General features: G+C 48.4%; 1 protein-coding gene across 2 annotated transcripts in view; it reads right to left on the bottom strand.

Moving 5' to 3' along the window:
• Positions 1 to 1,661: 1,661 nt before the first annotated feature.
• mboat2a (membrane bound O-acyltransferase domain containing 2a) overlaps positions 1,662 to 19,691 on the bottom strand; it is a 39,016-nt gene continuing 20,986 nt past the window's right edge. The window contains exons 4-13 of one of the 2 annotated variants that reach the window (XM_049005126.1): positions 13,062 to 13,157; positions 11,988 to 12,043; positions 9,424 to 9,478; positions 7,463 to 7,646; positions 6,141 to 6,333; positions 5,083 to 5,186; positions 4,934 to 4,998; positions 4,344 to 4,476; positions 2,753 to 2,904; positions 1,662 to 1,860 (exon numbers count right to left, since the gene is read on the bottom strand). In XM_049005126.1, the coding sequence (XP_048861083.1) occupies positions 1,683 to 1,860; positions 2,753 to 2,904; positions 4,344 to 4,476; positions 4,934 to 4,998; positions 5,083 to 5,186; positions 6,141 to 6,333; positions 7,463 to 7,646; positions 9,424 to 9,478; positions 11,988 to 12,043; positions 13,062 to 13,157 (1,216 nt within the window). In that variant the 3' untranslated portion in view covers positions 1,662 to 1,682. Of the gene's footprint in view, positions 1,861 to 2,752; positions 2,905 to 4,343; positions 4,477 to 4,933; positions 4,999 to 5,082; positions 5,187 to 6,140; positions 6,334 to 7,462; positions 7,696 to 9,410; positions 9,479 to 11,987; positions 12,044 to 13,061; positions 13,158 to 19,691 lie in introns of both variants that reach the window. The other variant, XM_049005125.1, reaches the window with a different exon arrangement.

Genomic DNA, 19,691 nt, shown 5'->3' with positions numbered 1-19,691 from the left:
TGCTCTGTGTTAATTATGCATGGGAAATGCTAAATGGTATCTGTTGATTTCATACAAATACTATTCATTTAAAAATAAATGACCAAATGCGGAGTACAAAAACGTGAGCCTATTTCTCCAAAATAATTAACCTCTAATTCATTTTTAACAGCTTTCTAACACCTTACATCCTATTAAATTCAACGCCTCGTAACGTATCTAAAATGAGATGGGGAACTGCTTGGATCAATGGCCAATGCAGAGGGAACGCTGCCGCATAGTGCAATCGTGTAGTGCAATTCAGACGCCCCCTCGCGAAACGCTCGAGCCCTGCGCTCTGCTGGCGACATCCACGCACCAACAGCCTCCGGCTGCTTCGGGAAATTTTCTTTGGCAGAGTTGAACCTCCCATCAGCCGAGACTGGAGAGGCCAGCGAGGCGCGAGGTCCCAGCCAGACACGTGCCAAAGAAATACACATGCCCCCCACCCCCCCAAAACAAAAAACTGAAACAGATAAAACAAAACCCATCACATCTAAATAATGATTCGCTCCCTTTGACTGTTTCAGGGTTCCCTGCTTCCCATATCGCCCGACAAACAAAAAACACCCATGATATGCAGAAAATTAAAAAAACATCCAACGGTGGCTATCGGAGTACCCTATGGAGTACCCTATGGAGTACCCTATGGAGTACCCTATGGAGTATCCTATGGAGTACCCTATGGAGCATCCTATGGAGCACCCTATGGAGTACCCTATGGAGTACCCTATGGAGTATCCTATGGAGTACCCTATGGAGCATCCTATGGAGTACCCTATGGAGTATCCTATGGAGTACCCTATGGAGTACCCTATGGAGCATCCTATGGAGCATCCTATGGAGTACCCTATGGAGCATCCTATGGAGCATCCTATGGAGTACCCTATGGAGTACCCTATGGAGTATCCTATGGAGTACCCTATGGAGTACCCTATGGAGTACCCTATGGAGCATCCTATGGAGTACCCTATGGAGCATCCTATGGAGCATCCTATGGCTTAGCTGAGGCTATCGGCATCAGTCACGCTGCTGAATTTACGTCGTTCTCCTTCAAAGCCTCTCTGATGTGGAGAAGAAACGTTCATAACGACCGAAACCCTCCTAATACAGTGATCTGCAGACAGGTCAGTACCCCCCCCTCCCGGACCCCACCCCCCATCACCTCCCCCCCATCTCACCACCACTGTCCCCTCTCCCCAAAGCTGGCATTCCCAAACTCTCTGTCTGAGAACCCACTGATTAGATAGAGGGTTTAAGGCAAACTTTAATTCTTAAATTTAAGAAAGTCTTTTAGTGTTTAGCGATTCTCCGGCATCCTGGTGTCTGAATTAGACCCTTCCGAAGTTCAGCGTTATTATTACTTGTTAAATTCGTGGAGCTTCATGGGCTCCGTCCCAGAGCTGCACCGGCTTCGGCTCTTTATTCCCTCGGGCTGAACACTATGGCAGCTTTCGATGGTACTGGAAGGTCGATCCTGGTTTTATAACTTCTCTCTTCGACTCTCCTCTCTTCTCTCTTTTTTTTTTTCCAAATCTCTCCGTTTCGTGAGAGGAGTACCGCCTCCCAAGCTGAGCATCCCGGCATTCCGAAGGCTAGCACGCCGGTCAGTGGACGGACAGCCGCCCCCCCCTCCCAGCCCTCCCCCCTCCCCCAACCCCGCTTCATGTGGTCTTCAGCTTCTGGTTGCTGTTGCTGTCCATGGTGGGGTGGCTCCTGAGGGCCTCTGTCGGGGGTGAGGCTGCCCCCTCGGAAGTGTCCTTCGCCCGCAGGTGCCTGGGCTTCACTGGCATGGTGGCCACCAGGAGGAGGCATAGAATGTGGATGCAGAAGAACCACGACCTATCACAATGAAAGGGGGGAGGGGCCTACAAGGTCAAACATTCCACTGACCAATGTGCTGCCTGAGCCCGTGAAAGTCACTGATAGGACACAGCTGCAGGCAATTTGCATATTTATATAGAAGGCAGGGGCTCTAGGACTAAAAACCTCAGAATGACATCAAGCTGGCCAGCTTCTGGCGTGGAGTTCAGTTTAATTAAGCTTGGTTCAAGAAAACCTCTGTTTAGTTTGAAATTGATTAATTATCATGAAATGAGCCAATACAGTACAGTTATGTAACTTTAAAAGTCAGGCTTTGGGCAGCAAAGAAACCTTACTGACAAACTCCCCACCACATGGCACCAAAAGACCAATGTACAAATGTAGCTGCTGACTAAAGAAACACGAAGGTGGTGCAATTACAGCGTTTTGACTCTAGGGGGGGGCGTTCACATAGCTTTACTTATGTCATGGCTCTTGTTTTGCTCGAAGGATGCTGGCTGAGTAAAGTCAATTTTTATGTCAGGCAGTAAACATCCCTTCTGAGGGCAGTAAATCTGCCTCGTTATAGATCTGTAGCTGAGCTAATCAAATGGGAGAAGCGCCACATTCCCACACCATATATTAAAGATTCAGCTGGTGAGCAAGACTATATAAGCAAAAGTTCGCCAATGCGGGGAAGGATTCTATAATTCATACAGAGGGCCCATCTTCATCATTAGCCAATGATATGTTTGAAATCGATGAGTGACAGAAAATGGGCCAATCAGCTTTATGCTGAGGCCAGTGCCCCTGTGGACCCACCCCTCAATATTCCCCTGGTTCAATATGACATGTTTCTGAGCAACAACTCCCACAAAACCATACCCTCCCCCCCCCCCCCACCCACACCCAGCCTCAGGTCTTTTCTCACCTGTAGAATTTTAGCGAAGGGCCCACGGCCAGCAGGACAAAGGGCACCACCGTGTAGCATATTGCGATCTGTGTCGCTACCCATGTGATGAGGTCATAGGTCAGCTTCAGCGAGGCGGACCCCAGGAAGTGCTGTCTCAGGTTGTGCCGCACCTGATAAAACAGGGGGAGTCACTTCAGTTCATGGCAACGCAGACTCACATAATAGAACCCAGCACCGTACCCACCGCCCACTCGCAACGGCGAACGACGCATTGTCTAATTTTGGCAGCTGTTAATGCGACACTCAGGGATAGTGAAAACATGGGGGGACTGAAGCCCCACCTGTTATACCCAGATAGATCAGCTTCAGTAAGACATCAAAACCAGCACATTTCAAGGAATGCGAGTTGTCAGGATAAAAATGTCTAATTAGCTGAAATCTGCTGCCCAAAATAACGCAGCTTCAGTCACGTCTGAAACTTCAGCTTCAGGTTGAAAGCCATTCTGGGGTCTAGTCAAGGGGCGACAGGCAGTAAGGCAGGTCTTGTCTCGTGTCTGGACATTACAGGAGAGACGGAGATGGCCCTGGTTCCCACACGTCACTCGGAACCTCCTCGGAAACGTAACGGTGGAACACAAGGAAAACAGAAACGGCACGAGACAGGAAGTTGCACAGACTTCAGGAAGCCGGACGGCGTCCGCACAAACACACTGGGCCGCCTTACAGCACCACAGAGAAAATGCTACGCTGCAGATCCAAGTTAGTATCGCAAGAAGAAACACGTCCCAAGAAACTGCGACAAACAGCCATGTTTGATATGACCTGACGTGCATGTCTCTGAATTTTTAAATATCAAATGACCGGAATGCTGAAGCATAAAATACAGCATCTATTTAAGGGGGGGGGGGCCCTCGCGAACGTTTTGCCCAGGGGCCCACACAACCCATAATCCATCCCTGCTAATTTCAAAGCATATTTCTTTATTGTTTCAATATCCAAGTATCCAATATCGGGTATCTGAAGAGATATTCCGGATCGTTTGCATTACTGTGACTCGGATGTCGCATCTGGCCCAGCCGGATGGCTTCTGGGACTCGATCGCCACAGATCTGAATAACACAGGTGTCGATCGGATCCAGATTAAAGGCAGGCGCTTTTTAAACAGACATGAGGCCTGAGAAATGAAACATTCTTACAAAGGGCCTGCATCTCCTGCTCCCAAAGAAAGGCTGCACAAGAACAGGAATATCTGAGGCCTGCAGCCATCTGAAGGTCTTGCTCTCAAATGGTTTTGAAGCTTAAAATAAGCTCAAGTTGCATAATTCCGACTTTGCATCTGACTATGAACAGTGTTCGTAGATGCGCAGCATTCTTTACATTAAAGAATTTTCTCAGCTGTTTAATAATTAATCGTTCCGCACCTGTATTTGTTAAGTATCAGATGTTCAACTGTTTTTTTTTTTTTAATTAATTAAATTAATTAATTTATTTATTTTGGGGGGGATACTGATCTGTTTTCATCATTTTGAGTGTGTGACATTTCAGTCAGTAAGGTATAAAGTGAGTAATACTTTTAGCCCATAACTTCGACATGTAAGGAGCCACTCACAGCGCGCGCTGCCAGGGTCATCAGGATGCCCGTTAGGAAGGTGAGGTAGTAGCCAGGATACACGCCGTGCCAAATGGCCGACAGCAGGAAGGTGGCCACCGTCGGGTTGTAGGGACAGCGCTCGTAACAAACTCTGTGAGGACAGAGTATTCCCATTCGCATTAAGCCCCACATACAATTTATTTTTTTTTGCATACACAGCCACTAACAAATCAGAAAGCAGCTTACATAGCCGCTACCAAATCAGCAACCAGCTTACACAGCCACTAACGAATCAGCAAGAGGCTAAAGCAGCCAATGACAAATGAGCAGAAACAGTCACCACTGACATTTCACACACGTGCATGAAATAACACGCGTGTCACCGGGGTCCCAGCAGGTGACCCTCACCCACATCATGACAAAAGATACAAACTAAACAGAAACACATGCTACTAATCATTGAATTTATATGGCATATGTCAGCAATGGTAACAGTGCCAACAGCCTCATGCTCTGAAATGTCTTACTGAACATTACTGAAATGCCAAACTGGAGCTACCTATTTCATTGACTCTCAGGTGTGTCTGAAAAACACATGACTTGTTTACCTTTTGAGCCAAAGTGCCGTCTGGATATTCCAGTTGTCGAGGAACATCTTGAAGCTGGTGGCAAACTGAAAATCGGGGACGAGCATGTCCATTAGCGCTGCTGCCGTGTGACGAAGCCTCATGCTTTACCTGCTATGCTCGGGGCTCACCTCTATGTCCAGTATCCTCAGGTTAGATATCAAGTCCCATCTGGGTGTGCCGTCCTTGGTGTACCCATTAAAACCGAATCCGGCAGCGTTGTTGATGGCGTCAGCTGTCCGAAAACAAGGACCACAGAGTTACGGCATAGCAAGTTATCTATGCTGGATCATGTTGTGTTAATGAGGACGACACCTCCAGAGATATGAGCAGCCAATAAGTGATACACAAATCCGTGTACCTTTACGTTAAGTAGGATATCAGCATTTTTATAAATAGGTCACTAAATTAACGCTTTTCAGAATCTAGCTTCCTTTTTACTTGATTTCGGCACCGAGATTCTACTCCTCGAGAAAGAGAGGAGTATAAAATCACGAGATATCACACGTCCGTAACTCATTTAGCGAATGAAAGCGAGCACAATGACCTCAACTACTGCTTAAAGGCTGCTTTTGGGACAGTTCTCTTTGCAGCCACATGGGGGCGGAAGATGACAAGAAAACTAGCTTGGGTCGAGTTGCAAGACCTGAAAAGCAGCTGATTTTGCCATCTAATACTATTCCTGCACAAATTAGTGAAGGAATTATTAATTAATCTTGTAAGCTCTTTTGTTTTCTCAAAATCTATCCTAAGGGTACTGTAAAGTTGCCATAGTGAGATTCTGCAGGAAATTTCATCCCTGTTGCTGGCCAAATATTTGCGGCACATTTTCCTGACAATTAACAGAACAGTTTGAAATGCAGAACTGGACTTGAGGCAATCCCCCATAATCCCCCAGCCGATGCACTGTGGGCTACTGGCTCCACTGACCCACATGCTTAGAGGAGCCTGTTCGTTCAATTCCACTCATGGCCCAGTAGGTGTCACTATAGACCAATGCGCATGAGAGATTGCCAGCTGTCCAGCCCCTCTGGCAAAATGTGAGCTGATTAGCATTCGCTGGGCACATGAGGGGAAACCAAAGTGGTACGTAAAGTTACGCCTCCCCCCGCATGGAAAATACGTACAATTTTGAAGTGCGAAAAATTTACAAGAACATGGCTGAATCGAGGGAAACCCCATGGCTTACCGAGAGTCCAGACGAAGTAGTACTTCGGTCTGGTGGCCAACATGGACAGGTAGAGGTAGCCGACCTGCAGGTAGAAGGGAGTGCCGGCGATGAAGTCGTCCTGGATGTTGCGCTCCACAGAGCACACCCGGAGGACGGACAGGTAGACCAGCAGCGATGCGGCACAGACGCACAGCTTGTGGATCACATCCTTCTGTGGGAGGAAGATGAGCTCGTCTCAGGGGCTGAACAGGCAGCCGTTGGGCAGCTTTCGCACTCTCGCTACGTGGACGACGTGAAAATCGCAACGACGCAATGGCAGGCTGCGCTTGTGCCGTCCAGGAAAACGAAATCACCCCAAAACATGGAAACAATTTGTGGGAAAATAAGCGAGTAATTCAGTTCAGAATAAGCAAGTGATTCAGTTCAAAATAAGAAAGTGATTCAATTCTGCCAGCTTTTAATTTAATTAGTGTGTGCTGAGTAATGAAAAAACCAAAATAGCTGGTTTCCAGGAATTCAGAAAGCATCAGGTTTCCAACAATACTTGTTATATTTTACTGCAATTAATCTTAAAACAGTACCAGCCAGTTTCTTTTGGCTTTTTGCGTGTTTGGAGCTGAGAATTCAAGAGCAATGTTACATACAAATCCTCTGGGCACTTGAATTAGTTTTTCTCTCCCTGTGTTTATCAAAACAAACTGAAGAACCGTGTTTCTTCATCCCAATCAAGCCTCCTACAGGCCTGCGACTCAAGCTGGTGATTATTTTTTAAAGATGCCCGTAAAACTACTAAAGGCTGCAACTGGCAAAAGTCCCAGTCAGATAAGGGAGGGAGCTCTGGTTCAGGAAAATGTCAGGACTACCAGTCGACCCTGAAGGAAGCGATACTGGGGAAGATCCGGCGCTGCAATGCGATGCGATGACATGCGGAAATCGAGTGTCACATGCCGGTATGACTCACGAAGATTGGGATGTTCCAGGATAGAAACTGAACAGAGCCAAGCTAAAAGCTCGGGCTCTGAGAAACACAGCTCAACACGCTAAGCAAAGGCGAGTGGATTTTCTTACAACTAGTAATGCATGTCGCACACGACATGCTCTTATATCCTCAGCTCACTCATGCACATCACAAAGCATGCTGGCTAGCGGCTAAACGTTAGCACAGAATGCGCAACATCAAGCTAGTGTGCAGCTAAACATTAGTATGCAGCTGAAAATTAGCATGCAGTTAAACGTTAGCATGCAGCTAGAGGTTAGCACACAATATAAAGTCCATCGTGCTTTTGAAAAGTGTGGCTATCATGAAACACAATCCAGCATATGTGGGCCCAACAGGGTACCTTAGGTGAGGGGTCCCTTTGCTTGTACTTCCCGTTCTCCTTCCCGTTGGACTCTAGATGCTTGAGCTGGTAGGCGCTGCCTTCGATAAAGGCGATGTAGTCGTTGTAGGAACATGTGGGCCCCGCCAGGATCCCCATAAAATTGCAGTTATAACTCAAGTATTCCAGCAGACTTGGGATCCTCCTGTCAACGCCAAGGGGAGCCATTACTCTGACGGCATGCGGTAGGCAGACTGAGCGATGAGCGAAGAAAAAAAAATATAAAAAGAAAACCCCAGAAGTCGGAGTGAACATACACAGACCAAGGATGACGTGCCTTTTAAATCCAGGCGACCGCTTTGGGAGCAGATTAATATTTACAGGAATTTTCATTATGCTAACAGATCTACCCAGGGAACCGCTGACTTTTGCGATAATGCCTTGAGATTTACACCAGCCGTGCCGCGCTGCAGTATGACTTTTAGAGACCACCTTTTGAATCCTTGGGTCTAAACAAGATGCAGTGAATTCAAGAGTCCTCCCACACACGGGACTCCAAACCTGCGTCATCTGTCATCTTCCTGGTCCTCCATCATCCTCTGAGGTACGGCTGTAGAAGTATTCATTGGCTGCTTATTCAAATGTTACTGGCTGCTCACTGGCTAAGTTTAGACACCCTATGAGGTTTTCTGGGACCCCCAGACGTTCGTATAACTACTTCGTGCTGCTTAGAGATCAATGCGCTCTCTTGGAACTTTTCTGTAACCAAAAATCTATCATTTCAAACACTGTAACTAAAACCTATTACTGCACCTTTCTGTCATTCAGGAACTGCAAATTCAACTCAATGCCCATTTGTATAACTATTAAAACGTTTATTGTATTCTTCTATCTTTATCTTACGCACATTTTTCAGTACATCATGTTTAAACTGTATTTATCCTTTAGATTTAACGTTCTATCACTGTTCCTTGCCCTATGACTGACAAGATCGTAATGAGGATCTGTGTTTGACCCATGCATCATATAACTGAAGATGACAATGTAGATACTTGGATTTGCCGTTGACTTGAAATATAAACTGTGTAACAGTGATAATCTGCTTGGCTAGCAGACTGTTAACATCAGGTTTTGATGCATTCCTAAGCGTCAGTAGCAAGATGTGCTTGGACCTTTTTCAATTTAAAAAAAAAAGAAAAACATCTAAGTGATTCTTATGGGCGTCTCATTGCCTTGTGTGGATTACCCAGCTTCTACTGACTTAGACACCGATCACACGGCTGCGTCAATGTGCCGTTTGCCCTGGAAACGGCGGGAAATCCTTCAGCGCACGGCCGGGTTCCCTCCGTACCTACCGCGCTTCAAAGCCTGTGTTTATGCTAATATCCGCCGAACATGCCCAATTTGCAGAGTCTGGCATCTATCTGGGTTTAAAATAGCACAAAATATTTACTAAGGCTTCTGTCCGTCTCGCGGTGTCTCTCTGAACAACTAGAATAATGCGAATAATCCGCAGACTGGATGAAATTCAAAAGAAAATGCAAGATGGTCATTCGAGACAGAGGGGGAAAAAAAAAGCTATTTCAGCTGAAAGAGAACAGCAAGCCTTCAGTCACCGTGACACACGGCAGTGTGTATTCACAACACAGCACCCCGTTCACAGAACGAGAAATGGAGCTTTTGTTTCTTGAAGATACAAGGTTCTGTTCGCCACCACATTTTGTTAGGTTAGCGTGTAGGGGAAATGTACAGGGGGTGGGAAATGGCATGCACCCCCCCCAGTATTTAAACAGACCTTCATATTTAAATTGCGTTCTCCCCAAGATCAAACAATCTCCTATGTCACTGGTCAAGAAAAAAACTGCCGAGTCATACCGATGAGATGATGTCATTCCCCATAACCCCCCCCCATCCAAATCCGCTTGGCATACAGTGCCCCTCCGCCCCCCCCCAGGGGCCGCACACATACCTTCGGAACATACCTTACAGCTAAGCATCTCTGACTGGCAGTGAGTATCTCCTCTTTGACCGCCATCCCTGCGAGAGACAGAGAGGACAGAGTGGTGTGGTCAGCCCCGGTCGCCGTGGTTACTCAATGGACTGGCACGGAAGTCCCTGGGAGAAGGGCAGGGCAATTCTTTGCCTTAACATCTGAAAGTCTGAATGTGTACCATGATTAACCAACCAGGCAGGATTTACAGAGTTCCAGCTACAGTAAAGTAGCTGTTCCCTCCAAGTGCGAACCAAAACCCCCATAACTATCACAGTCGCACTGGACACATAACCTAAAAAGGACTTTGGTGGAACACTGGAAATTTTAGGATAATTATAAATGCTGTGTCCAGGGTGTCCCCCGCCCTGTGCCCAGTGATGGACTGGCATCCCATACAGGGTGTCCCCCCGCCCTGTGCCCAGTGATGGACTGGCATCCCGTCCAGGGTGTCCCCCCCGCCCTGTGCCCAGTGATGGACTGGCATCCCGTCCAGGGTGTCCCCCCGCCCTGTGCCCAGTGATGGACTGGCATCCCATACAGGGTGTCCCCCCGCCCTGTGATGGACTGGCATCCCATCCAGGGTGTCCCCCCGCCCTGTGCCCAGTGATGGACTGGCATCCCGTCCAGGGTGTCCCCCCGCCCTGTGATGGACTGGCATCCCGTCCAGGGTGTCCCCCCGCCCTGTGCCCAGTGCCTCCTGGGACATACTTCATGCTCATACAAACCCAATATTGGATAAGCGATAGGATGGATGGATGGATTCTTTCTGTCTGCTTTGAGGCAATAATTTAGGACTAAAAAGGGCACTAAGAGAGAACAGCCAACACTCTGATTCAAATGTGCGTGGGACAGTATGCGAGATGAACATAAAAATCTGCAGGGGCAGACCCAGACTTCTGATATTTTTAAATGTAATCTTGAGTCTTCTCAAGATATATTAAATCAACCGTGACGAGTCTCAACACCTTAAACAGACCGATGACTCAGGTTGCTCAGAGACAATGAGGGAAGGTGCTGGAGCAGGGAACACAAATTCATAGCATATCATTGGCTAATGAAAATGTCAGCTCCTCTGCATGAACTGTGCCCCCTACCTTTAAAAAACCCTAAAATTCCCCCCGCAGAAAACACCACATGAGATAATGTGATGATGTGATCTATTCAAGTGTCCCTCTGGCAAAAAAACTGACATCTTCAAGACAGCTGAAGAACAGAGTCTATTGCTTGGCTCCAATTCCTACGCATAATTCTAGAATAATCCATCCGCTGGCCTGCCGTTAGGCTTGTGCTGCCTCAGATGGCATCTAAGTGACCATGCTGAAGGAGGCGGTCTGGATAATTCCTTGTTTATCACAACTGTTCTTCTGATAATGAGATTAGCCCGCTAATCACACTGCATTACTGATAATTCCTAGGTGGGGGGTCCAAATTGCACCATGCTTCGGCCTGCTGTAATGGAATGGTGCAGATTTTGCCAAGCATGTCCTGCCTGGTTCAGATGCAGTGCTGCTCCGAGACTCAGCGCCTCCTTGTGGCGGCGAATGTTACGACATCATTGGAGGAGAGCGCAGGGATGTGCCGCCAGATGCCGGGTATGCAGTGGGCGGGGATGGCTGAACAGCGCCCTCAGCAGGCGGGATGACTGAACAGTGCCCTCAGCAGGCGGGATGACTGAACAGCGCCCTCAGCAGGCGGGATGACTGAACAGCGCCCTCAGCAGGTGGGATGACTGAACAGCGAATATATGAACGCGAGCATGTCATTTTCTTTTTCCATCGTTTGTGTCACTGAACGAGTCACACCTTCCGCTAGCGATAGATAGGATCATTCACAGGGGCGCCGGGCCAAACTGACAGCTAATTGGCCCACATAGAGCCTCCTCGTCCATCATTTACCGATCCCAAGCATTTTATTGGCTGATAAGTTTGGACCCTCTGCTTGAATTATGCTCTCCCACATAAAAAAACCCCAGACTCACAATGGGGCTTTTCAACCTATATTTTTAACAGTTAGCATCCAATTTTAGCTCCCCTTCTCATTTCCAGTGTTCACCCATGATAGACACTCTATACTTTATTACATACTGATCATATATTGCACCTATTGTCTGTATGTAGCAGGTTATTGTTCAAAATTCTGTTATTGCTTTTGCATTGTTTTTCCATTGTTATGTGGTTTAAGTCGCAGGAAGCTACCCAAACGGTTCATTGTACTTGTACTCGTACCAGTGACAATGAAGCTTTTGAATCTCTGAATCCCTTCATGTGAATTATAGCTCCTGTCATTAGTCAATCAGCCTGCGAAACAGCAGTAAAAACTGGTTTAGTTTAACGGGGTTTGGACAAAAACTATTCATTAGCTGTTGCATCCCAGGCTACAGCTACAATAACCTTCACAAAGAGAACATCTCTGTCACAAGCCTCAGATCTAAGGGCTGTGCTGGAATCCACAGCTGCTCCCTGCAGCCGCGGTGAAACTGGGGGTGTTTTCCAAACGGGCTAAGATGAGGAGCCCTCCCCCCCGACCCGGTGGCCCCCACTGAGTCCTCCTCACCGTCGTGAATCTCGAAAGCCAGGCTGGTGATCTTCTGCGTGATAACCATCATGGGGCTATCAGAGAAAAAACACACACACAGTGACCAACTGGCAACTTGTACCATAACCCTTGCTGTAACATGGTTCATTTCATAAGTAAGGGCCTGGTTCAACCCCGTGCTGTGATGATAGGCAGCTTCGCAGCATCAGAAGCAAAAAAGGGAATTTCCCCCACTGGGTTCGATAAAATATCAATATTCCATTACTGGGGACGGGGAAACACAGTCCTAGTGGATTGAGTGAATCCTTGGAGTTGTGATTCCAAGCAGGTTTGAGCAGTGCACGGTTTTCGATAATGGCCCCTCCCCCTCCATCGTTTCCAGGGAAACCTCCAATCACTGGTTCGAAAAACTTGTCAGCGCTGCTCACATTAACCCACAGTGAAATCTGCCGCACAGACATTATAATGGCAAGGAACCTTTTCACTGTTAAAAATCGAGATTCACACTGGATCAGATATCACAAATCGCCAAAATCCATATGGCTTTGACCTTTCCGGAGTGCATGTGATGACAGCACACAGCCCCCGCGTTTGATAAACTGGACACTCCAGGGGGTCGTCGATAGGCCCGGCCACTTTGGGAGCCGGCAAATGCCACCCCTATTAAACAACCTGGCTGGGAAGTCCTAGCAAATGTCACTGGGTGAGTCTGTATAGCTCGTGGTGGGAGGTTGTTCGGACTGGATTGTAAAATGCTGCACAAGGCCTCTCACTGCCCCAAGATACCCAGTGACCAACCATCCCAGACTTACCAGTCAGCTCGACCTCCATCCAGCCAACTTATCTTCCAACACATCACAGATACTGACTTCAAAACTCACAGTGGGTGGGTGTATGGTACGCTGTCAATCGCCGATTGGTTAGCCTGCCTTCCTTTGGCCACATCATTGGTTCTCTTTGGGTGATTGACAGCACAACAAACCCCACCAATTGCAGGTTTCAAATTCTACATGGTTCCAATTATAAACCTAAGCATGAGCTAATTAGACACAAGAGTCCAACAGTGCGAATGGGTGGCTGGGGGGGGCTTACCCAGTGAAGTCAGCGGAGTACATGCCGTAGTCAAAGACGTAGACCCGCGTGATCTGGCAGAGGCTGAGGTACCCCAGGGCCACGATGAAACAATACCTGAGAAAAGTGAAAGAGATGACTAAAAATCTCAAGACATAGATTGGCTGACCCTATTACCCAAAGCCACTTCCGTCCATCTGAACTGCTATCCACTGCTATGGTACAACAGCAGAACCAGGGATCTGAACTGGCAGACAAAAGTTACAAGGCTGCACCCTTAACCAAGAGGGGCGAGTCACGACGTTTGGTTGTGTGAGTGGCCCATAATGTCACTCCCTACTGGAGGTGCCGGGTGCTGCTCCCCTGCCGATATGAGGTCATTGAGGATGGGCGGATCCTGTATCATGCCACTCGGAAGACAGAAGACCATTTTCTTCAAGGGTTTTTGTAAGAAACGGAAACAGGGCGATGCTTCAACAGGCAAAACTCCGGGAGCAGGGCTTCAGGGGCTAAAGGACAGATCGCCTTTCTCTGTCAAGCCACTACTAACGCCCCAAGAAAGGAGGCCTTTCATTTCTGTCCAAGGCAACAAAAAAAAAACCTGATTCACAGAGGACACCAGGGGGAGCCATGGAGCAGAGCATGACCCGTGATCATTCCCCGGAGCCGATTCTCAGACCCGAAGTTGGGCTGGACTCCTGCCCCGCTGGGCGGAGACTCCACCCCCGGAATAATTAACTCTCCCGTTTAGCGGGCTGGCATACGTGGCCTGCGGGTTCAGGCCCAGCTCCAGACAGATGGACTAGCAGAAGCTGCCAGCAAGCTGGCCTTCTGTCTGCCTTCCGACCGAACCAGACCCGTGTCCAAAAATCCGCAGGTTCGAAGATTCAACAAGCATGCAGCTTATCACATTTTCATAAAACCTTTGCCATCAGTACACGCTTCCGACAAAGCAAATTAATGTACAAGTTAACAGCTGGAGGACTAAATTGTGGGTTCCTTTAAAGCAGTGTTTCGGGACCCAGTCTTTGAGGACCCCAGAAAGTGCACATATTCTCTCACTGAGTGCATGCATTCATCGTTTCCTTAATGGTGTGATTGGAAGATGTCAGGTTAAAAATGAAGTGATCAGCTGTAATCTGGAGACTGCTTTGTACAGCATTGTACGTGGACACTAGTGCTTCAGTATTTGGAGGGTCTCTCTCTCGCTCTCTCTCCCTGGCTCTCTCTCTCCCTCTCGAGCACACATGGCAGTGATCTCCCCGGCCAACGGGGCCATGTGTTATTCAGGTCAGCTAGGCGGCTGGGTGTGAAATTACCGCACCTGACACAGGGAGAGAGTGCAGACTCAAAAATAAAACCGTCCAACCGGGCCACACCTTTGGATGAGGGGGACAGGAGGAAGGGTGGGGAGGCAGGAGGAAGGGGGGGGGAGGGGGGGGGCAGGAGAGAAGAGGCAGTGATGGGGGGGGGCAAAGAAAAAAGAGTAACAGAGAGAGGGAGAAGATTGGAGATAAAAAAGAGGAAGAGGCAAGATCAGGACATGGAGAGCAAGAGATGAAAAGAGGAAAAAAGGAGGTAAAGAGAGAAAAGAAAAAAATGACAGAGCAGAGGGGGCACTAGGGAGGTGTGAGGTGAGCACTGAACCCCACAGCACCCCACAAGAGGAACAAGAGTGACCCTTTGTCTGAGGCCAAAGTCACGATACAACAGCATCATTCATATTTTCATATTTCTTCTGCAAAAGCGTCATCTTACTCACCAGTATCCTGAGATCAGGTGACTAGGTTAGAAATACATTTATTGGCTTAACCAGAGACCAAAACAGAGCACCCCAAACTGAGCCATCTATCCACAATGCCATGTTTTCTGCCCACTGGTTCCTGAGGCAAATGGAATAGCACACAACAGGAAACCAGTAACCAGCGGGACCAGGCCTGCCGACTGGATGGTGCGATAACAGGCAGACTCAAGTGCAGAGGGCTAGAGTTCCAGAAACAGGAAGCAGGACCCGGGAAACAGGAAGTGGGGCTGAAACACAACAAGATAACCACCATTAATATAAGATCAAGAAGGCAGGTGACCGGTGCACCAGCTGCAGAATCCTAATCCGAGACCATGAACCCAGGAACAAGGAACCAGCCTACTAGGACTAATAAACTCAAGACGAGATGCCAGCGAACCGGAACCAAGAACCCAGAAACAAAATGGCAGCACCAAAACCACAAAGCCCGTGACAATGCTGGCAACCGTTCACATTTTATTTAACACACAGATGCTTTTATCCAAAGTGAAGCACAGCTGATAAGGCAGGGTGAGACTCTCACTGGAGCACCCTCAAGGGGCCCAATGGTGACATCACTCTGCTGGCTCTGGGATTGCTAGCCCGCTCAGCCACACACTGGCCAGTGAACAAAACCCCGCAGACTCTGAAGCAAATGAAAATCTGAGGTCTAAGACCAATAATGACGACCAATAAGAATCAGAGTCAAGCACCGCTGCCTCAGAGCAAGACGACACAGGCCAGGCTCAATTACCTGGTTACAGGACGGGCTTAACCAAGGCGTGAACCAGCCTTTTTCATTGCACACCACTTTCGCTTCAGCCATTTTTAACACCTTTCACTTTCCCTGTGTGGCCTGTAGGTCCCGGTTGGAGCCTGGGACTAAAGTAGATTGTGGCCTAAATGAGAAGAGATACCAGCTGGCTAAAGCTGGGCCCAAATTAGCCAATCGGTGAGTTCATGCAGGGAAGCAAAAACATACAAATCGGCTTATGGGTTCGGCTGTAGGGAACCTGGCTCCCATTGGCTAGTATAGCCATCCGTCAGCCTCTGCACCAATCCCTGCACCCAATCCCTGCTTCGTGGCGTTACGCTGCTCAGCTCTCGCTGCATCAGGTGTCACCACTAATTTGAATCGAACCTCCTCATGCTCCTGGCATCCGGCCGGCCTCTGCCGGGCGTCCTGGAATAGCAGAGCTCCGTCTGATACAGCCAGATGGTCCTAGTTATTGCAGGATGGACTCAGACAAGGCCGCAGTGACTGAGGGACACGCACAGCCTTCAGCCTTCTGAGAACACAGGCATCTCAGGCTGCAGTGGTGCACAGTCGAAGTGAGGCACAGGTTTAGTGGAGCACAGACACTCTGGAACCTATTGGATGGGACTAAAAAAAACTTGTATCTAGTAGAGGAACACAGCTTTGGGGCGTGACCAAGGCTTTGGTCTGCTGAATGACAGCGGTCACCATGGAAGGCAGTCTGAAGGACAGCGTGGCCATCAGTCAAGCTGGGCCGTCCAACCAGGCCTAATCGGCCGAAAAAATACCACGGCGGTCCAAGACTGCGGAAGAGGATCCATAGCCAATCGATGGGCTAGATCCTGCCCCAAGACCATCAGGACAAAAAGTACAGCGACAATTAGATTTATATACCATGCTGTCACCCGGGTGACCAACTGTCCCTCCTTTTACCGAAGGAGACACCCACGCAAACTAAATTCCACCCACTGTGAAAATCTACAGAAAAGGCCCAACACAGCTAAATTATCCTCTGAGGGCTGCCTCTGTGCTCCGAAACAAACATCTGTGGACGTGAGAAATACTCACTGGCAGTTATTATCCAGGCTTAAAGTTAAGTTTATTTTAAGCCCAAACCTTCAGTAGTTACTGATAACCCCACCGAGGTGACACACTGTCCCCGCAACGGAGCCTTTGCTGTACAGTTTAGGGTCACAGGGGGTCCAGCATCTGTCCCAGACAGGACGAGGCAGGGAAACACCCTGGGCAGGATGCCGGTTCACTTGCACATGCATGCAGGAATGCAGGCAGGCAGACAGACACAGACACCATCTATGGAGAATTTAGAGAACTAATTGTGGACAACGGAAGGGAACTCACATACACAGGAAGGATACACAAATTCCACACAGAGGATTCAAACTCACAACCTACAGGATGTGTAAAAGTCAAATCCCAAAACTTAATGAACATACCAGAAGCGTACTGTGTCGCAGGTTAACAGCTTAGACCGTAATGAGAGCATGCTCTGTTTTTAGCGAACATTTCCCATCTCTCTGGCAGATCCTGTCTTAACTGGCCGTATCTAAGCTCCATCAGTGCGGCGGCCAACTAAGACACATAAGCGGAAATACGTGGCCGGGACTGGGCGGGCCGTCGCCACGGTCACTGCAAGCAACAAAAAAAAGACCAGGAGGAAAAGGGGGCAGGAAGCTGCAGCAGAACCTGTGAGGGTTTAGCGGCGTTACGGAATCAGCCAGGGGCAACCAGACGGCGCTTAATATTCAAGGAATTAGAATGGAAAGCTGTCCAGTTTAAAAAATAATGATTCAAAAGCAAAACCCTCCTGCCTGGTAAGGAGATGATGGTCAAAAAACAGGCCTCCATCCCATTTACCAGAGCAGGTACGATTTTGCCAGAAGCGGCTTCAAAGAATTAGCCGAGATGGACCTAAGGAACGTCAAAAATGTGTGCAGTGATTTTTCCAACGGAACTGGCAGTGGCAACCGGAGACGTCGAGGGCTGATGGAGACTCAGGACTAGTGGAGATGAGGGCTCAGATGCTTCTCAGAGGGGCATGTCAGGAATGCTCTGGAGCTGCGCAACTTAAAGCATCTGAATTTTAAATTTGTTTTTAAGTGAGGTGATCAATGAATACTCGTTTGAAGCGGCTCAACATCCTGAATTTCATGAGTTTCTGATACGGGAAGATAAATCCGGAGGCAGGGAAAACATCCTAATGGCTGAAAGGGGTGTGACTGTTACACTGCTTGGCCAGCAGATGGTGCTGTTCATGTTTCCCCATGCTGCGGTGCAGAACGTGGACGGGAACGCTGTCGTGTGCTGCACAGTAGCCAAGCGGAGCGCATCGCTGACATCACCTGACACCAACATGGCCAAAAGGCTACTTGCACCACAGAAAAGGAACACATAAATGACCACAGCATTCTCCCGTGCATGAGGGGAAGTAGAGCACCCTGTCCAAAACAAATAAAGAACGATGCCTCTGACAAAGTTGGGCTAATGGCCAGCGGCATGGGGCCGGCACGGCCCTCTGGGAAAAGATCCACGTATGCGCTTTTCTCCATTTCATTACTGTGGAGATTTATTTGTCCGGCCCCCAGCAGGTCCACCTCACGACGGCCTGTGGAGGACGTCCATCTAGCTCATTTTAGTGCTGTCCAGAACCCACCGTTAAATGGTTGTAGCAAGGGGGCTGGGAGGAGAGGTAGGCCTGTTGGCTGACAGCCACGATATCCCCCTTAACCCCACAAACAAGGGGCTGTAGCTCTCTGTAGGGAAGCCTCGCTGTGCGTATCGTCTTTCAATATCATATCTTAGCTTCCAACATAAAAGTCTTCATGCCACCTGCGTCCCTCTGAACATCTCTGCCCAAATAAACGCATGCATGCTTTTCATACACAGCCTGTTAATCACTCTGCCCCTTCTCACACCCTATCCGGCCTTTTCCTGTCACAACCTGCCCCACCCCTTCTCACACCCTATCCAGTCTATTCCTGTCACAACCTGCCCTCAAGCACTCATCCTATAAATGCTTCTTTCTTTCTCCTTACCTCACTCACCCCCCAGTGCCGGTGTTTGTCAGTAAACCCACCCTTTTAATGTTCCTCTCTCTCCTAACCGGGGGAGGACAGCCCCCCCCCCCCCAGAAGTCCACATGGGTTACAAGCAGGGCCGGTTACCATCTCGGCAGCCTCTGACACTAGTCTCACGGAGCGCTGGCCGAACGGAAAGGGGACTGTTAGTGCACAGCGCCACACACACCGATCAACCATAACATTAAAACCATCTGCCCAACAGCTCTGACTCATCGAGGCCTGGACTCCACACGACCTCTGAAGGCGTCCTGTGGTATCTGACACCAAGATGTCAGCAGCAGATCCTTTAATTCCCCTAAGCTGTGAGGTTGGGCCTCCATGAATTGGACGTGTTTGTCCAGCACGTCCCACAGATGCTCGATCAGATTTATATCTTTGGAATTTGGAGGCCAAGTGTTCCTCAAACAGCTCCAGAACAATTTTCACAGTGTAGCAGGACCCACACACACATTACCAGTCAAAGGTCTGGAAAATCATTAGTTTTTCAGGTTATGGAGTAAGTATTATCTTGTGAACAAGCATTGAGATGAAGTGCTGTGACAGATGACCTGCCCCCCCCACAATCCCCCAACCTAAACCCTATAGAGCTGGTCTGGGATAGGTTTGATCAAAGAGTAAGAGCAAAGTAGCCAAGAACTTGTGCCCAGAACTTGTGGAAAGTCCTTCAGGACTGTTGGAGAAGCATTCCAGGTGGCTACATCTGGAAGCTGGTTTAAAGAATGCCAAGAGCCTGCAATGCTGTCATCGAAGCAGAAGGAGGTTATTTTGAAGAGACTAAAATCTGAGAGAATTCTGAGATGTTGAACATTCTTGTTCATTGCAATATTTGATATGTAATACTTTGCCTTTTGTCTAGAGGCCTTTTGCTATAAAGTGACTAACAGCTGAAATAGAGAGAAATGCATTAGAAGCAGGTGCGTCCACACTTTAGACATACATGTATATATAATATAGAGTACCGATTGTATACAGCGTATCACGCATACACTCTCATGAACTTTTCAGCTCATGCT

The sequence above is a fragment of the Brienomyrus brachyistius genome, unplaced genomic scaffold, assembly GCF_023856365.1.
Source record: "Brienomyrus brachyistius isolate T26 unplaced genomic scaffold, BBRACH_0.4 scaffold148, whole genome shotgun sequence".
In the NCBI taxonomy this organism is placed as follows: domain Eukaryota; kingdom Metazoa; phylum Chordata; class Actinopteri; order Osteoglossiformes; family Mormyridae; genus Brienomyrus; species Brienomyrus brachyistius.
Note: the sequence above shows the minus strand (reverse complement) of the source record. Positions and strands in the feature narration are given on the sequence as shown.